Source organism: Cebus imitator, unplaced genomic scaffold (assembly GCF_001604975.1).
Source record: "Cebus imitator isolate Cc_AM_T3 unplaced genomic scaffold, Cebus_imitator-1.0 Scaffold96, whole genome shotgun sequence".
NCBI classification, from domain to species: domain Eukaryota; kingdom Metazoa; phylum Chordata; class Mammalia; order Primates; family Cebidae; genus Cebus; species Cebus imitator.
In genome coordinates this window covers 2,840,337-2,843,492 of record NW_016107411.1, presented here as the reverse complement: position 1 = coordinate 2,843,492, position 3,156 = coordinate 2,840,337, and the positions used below count along the sequence as shown (strand labels likewise).

General features: G+C 42.1%; 1 protein-coding gene across 3 annotated transcripts in view; it reads right to left on the bottom strand.

Annotated features, from left to right (window-relative positions):
• HSD17B6 (hydroxysteroid 17-beta dehydrogenase 6) overlaps nt 1–3,156 on the bottom strand; it is a 40,761-nt gene that overhangs the window by 10,694 nt on the left and 26,911 nt on the right. For all 3 annotated transcript variants that reach the window (XM_017536147.2, XM_017536148.2, XM_017536149.2), the window contains one exon: nt 1,353–1,611. In XM_017536147.2, the coding sequence (XP_017391636.1) occupies nt 1,353–1,611 (259 nt within the window). The remainder of the gene's footprint in view (nt 1–1,352; nt 1,612–3,156) is intronic.

Genomic DNA, 3,156 nt, shown 5'->3' with positions numbered 1-3,156 from the left:
TCAGGAGGCTGAAGCAGGAGAATAGCTTGAACCCAGGAGGCGGAGGTTGCAGTGCGCCGAGATTGCACCACTGCACTCCAGCCTGGTGACAGTGTGAGACTCCATCTCAAAATAAATAAATAAATAAATAAGCCGGGCACAGTGGCTCACACCTGTAATCCCAGGACTTTGGGAGGCCAAGCTGGGCAGATTACATGAGGTCAGGAGTTTGAGACCAGCCTGGCCAGCATGGTGAAACCCCATCTCTGCTAAAAATACAAAAATTAGCCAGGTGTGGTGGCACACGCCTGTGGTCCCAGCTACTTGGGAGGCTGAGGCACAAGAATTGCTTGAACCTGGGAGGCGGAAGTTGCAGTGAGCCAAGATCACATCACTGCACTCCAGCCTGGGTGACAGAGCAAGACTCTGTCTCAGAAAGTAAATAAATACACACACATATATGATACACACACATATATACGGGGGGCGGGTACTACAAAAAGAATAAAGCAGTTAGTGGAAGGACATGAAACTGAACCAATAGGCCTAGCTGGGCATGGTGGCTCATGCCTGTAATCCCAGCACTTTTAGAGGCTGAGGCAGGAAGATCACTTTAGCCCAGGAGTTTGAGACTGGCCTGGGCAACATAATGAGACTCCATCTCTACAAAGTACAAAAAATGTGCTGGGCATGGTGGCATGCACCCATGGTCTCAGCTACCAGGCAGGCTGAGGTGGAGGATCGTTTGAGCCCAGGAGGTTGAGGCTGCAATGAACCATGATCACACAACTGCACTCCAGCCTGGGCAACAGAGTGAGACCCTGTCTCAAAAATAAAAAATAAATCTTGAGAATTAAAGTGTGACATAGTGATAGAAGACAAAGACCTGAGGTCAAAACATAGTTCTGCCAAATTCTGGCTATGACAGGTGAATTTGGGAAAGATATGTAAATCTGAGCCTGTTTTATATATAAAATAGACTAGTAATACAGCTAGCGCTTGACTTACAACCACGGTCGGGACCGCAGACCAGTCGTAACACGATTTGGTCGTAAGTTGAGTAGGCTATATGTACAGTTGAAATGGTGCACGCGGAGATGGTAGTGCTGCCGGAAGCTGGTCTGCACTGTCGTACGCCCAGCTGGGCAACGTTTGCACTGCCAGACACGGAGCAGTCGTGGCTAGCAATTGTGGTCGTAAAGTTGAATGGTCGTAAGTTGCATAGGTGGTAAGTCGATCAATACCTGTAATATCTATGTATCAAGATTTGAGGACTGATAAAATAAGATACGGTAGGTGAAAACAACTAGCACAATGCCTAAGACATATTTCAGTGCTCAATAGTTGTTTTTGTTTTAACTTAAGAGAGTTACCTCAGAATATCTGAAAAGGCTTCCACTCCAAACTTGGAGACACAGTAGACTCCTGCAAAGGAAGCAATTCTTCCCAGAATGCTGGAGACATTGACAATCCTTCCCCGTGCTCTCCTCACCAAGGGGAGCATGCTCAACGTCACCTGGATCACACCAATGAGGTTCACTTTGAGGATATCCATAGAGTCGTCAATACTCAGCCACTCACATAAGGAAACTCGTTTAATAATGCCTGCATTGTTCACCAGTCCCCAGAGTCCTAAAACAAAAGTCATATCAAGAGTTTGGTTTCAGGCAAAAATACTCTATTTTGAACTTAGGTGGGGAAAGAATCACTCCTGAGGAATCATAACCACTAACCACCCCCATGAGAGTTTGCAACCCAAATTATATGACATATAAATTTGCTAAATATAATTTTAAAATAAAAAAAATAGAAAATATTAATAAAAATACTATAAAATTGATCAAGCAAGGGCAGGGCATGGTGGCTCACACCTGTAATCCCAGCACTTTGGGAGGCCAAGGCAGGCGGATCACAAGGTCAGGAATTCAAGACCAGCCTGGCCAACATGGTGAAACCCTGTCTCTACTAAAAGTACAAAAATTAGCCAGGCCTGGTGGCAGGCGCCTATAGTCCCAGCTATTCAGGAGGCTGAGGCAGGAGAATTGCTTGTAACTGGAAGGTGGAGGTTGCAGTGAGCTGAGGTCAAGCCACTGTACTACAGTCTGGGCAAAAAAGTGAAACTGTCTTAATAAATAACTAAATAATTGATCAAGCAGATTTGAGAAAGAGCCAAATAAAACTTCTCAAAATAAAAGATGCAAATATTGAAATTTTAAAATTTGGTAGACAGGTTTAATAGCAGATAGACATAGTGGACGAATGAAAGTAGCAAACCGGAAGACAGTAAAGAAAAATATACAGACTGCGGCACAATATACAAAGAGCTGAAAAACATGAAAGAAAAGGGAGGCAAGACCAAAGTAAAAACATTTAACATATGTCTAATCAGATCCAAAAATAAGAGAGGCAAATGGAATAAAGTCAATATTTGAAGTAATGATGGCTAAGAATTTTCCAGAACTGATAATGCACAGATTCAAGAAGCCACCACCCAAAAAAAAATCCCAAGCAGTATAGACAGAGAAATCCATACCTAGATACACCAAAATAAAAATCAAAGAAAGAGAATATCCTTTAATACCCAGAAAGAAAAGGCAGATTATTTTCAAAGGAAAAACAAATAGACTAACAACTGACTTATGAAGACACAAACAATAAGAGACAGACGACCGGAATGGTGTCTTCAATGTACCAAGAAAAAGTAATTGTGAACATAGAATAGCCTATCTGCAAAAACAGCTTTCAGCAATGAGGGTAAAATAAAGACATTTTAAGAAATTTCTTTTCTTCGCTCAGCCACCCAGGCTGGAGTGCAGTGGCATGACCTCTTGAACCCTGGGTTCAAGCAATTCTCCTGTCTCAGCCTCCCAAGTAGCTGAGATTACAGGCACCTACCATCATGCCCGGCTAATTTTTGTATTTTAGTAGAGTTAGGCTTTCACGATGTTGGCCAGGCTGGTCTTGAACTGATCTCAAGTGATCTGCCCACCTCAGCCTCTCAAAGTGCTAGGATTATAGATGTGAGCCACCATGTCTGGCCAAGAAATGTTTTCTAAAAGGAAAGATTTTGTCCCAGCACCTTCTAAATTCTAAATTCTTAGGTATATATTCAGTAACAAAGAAAGCAATATTATTTTATTTTATTTATTTATTTATTATTATTATTTTTTTTTTTTT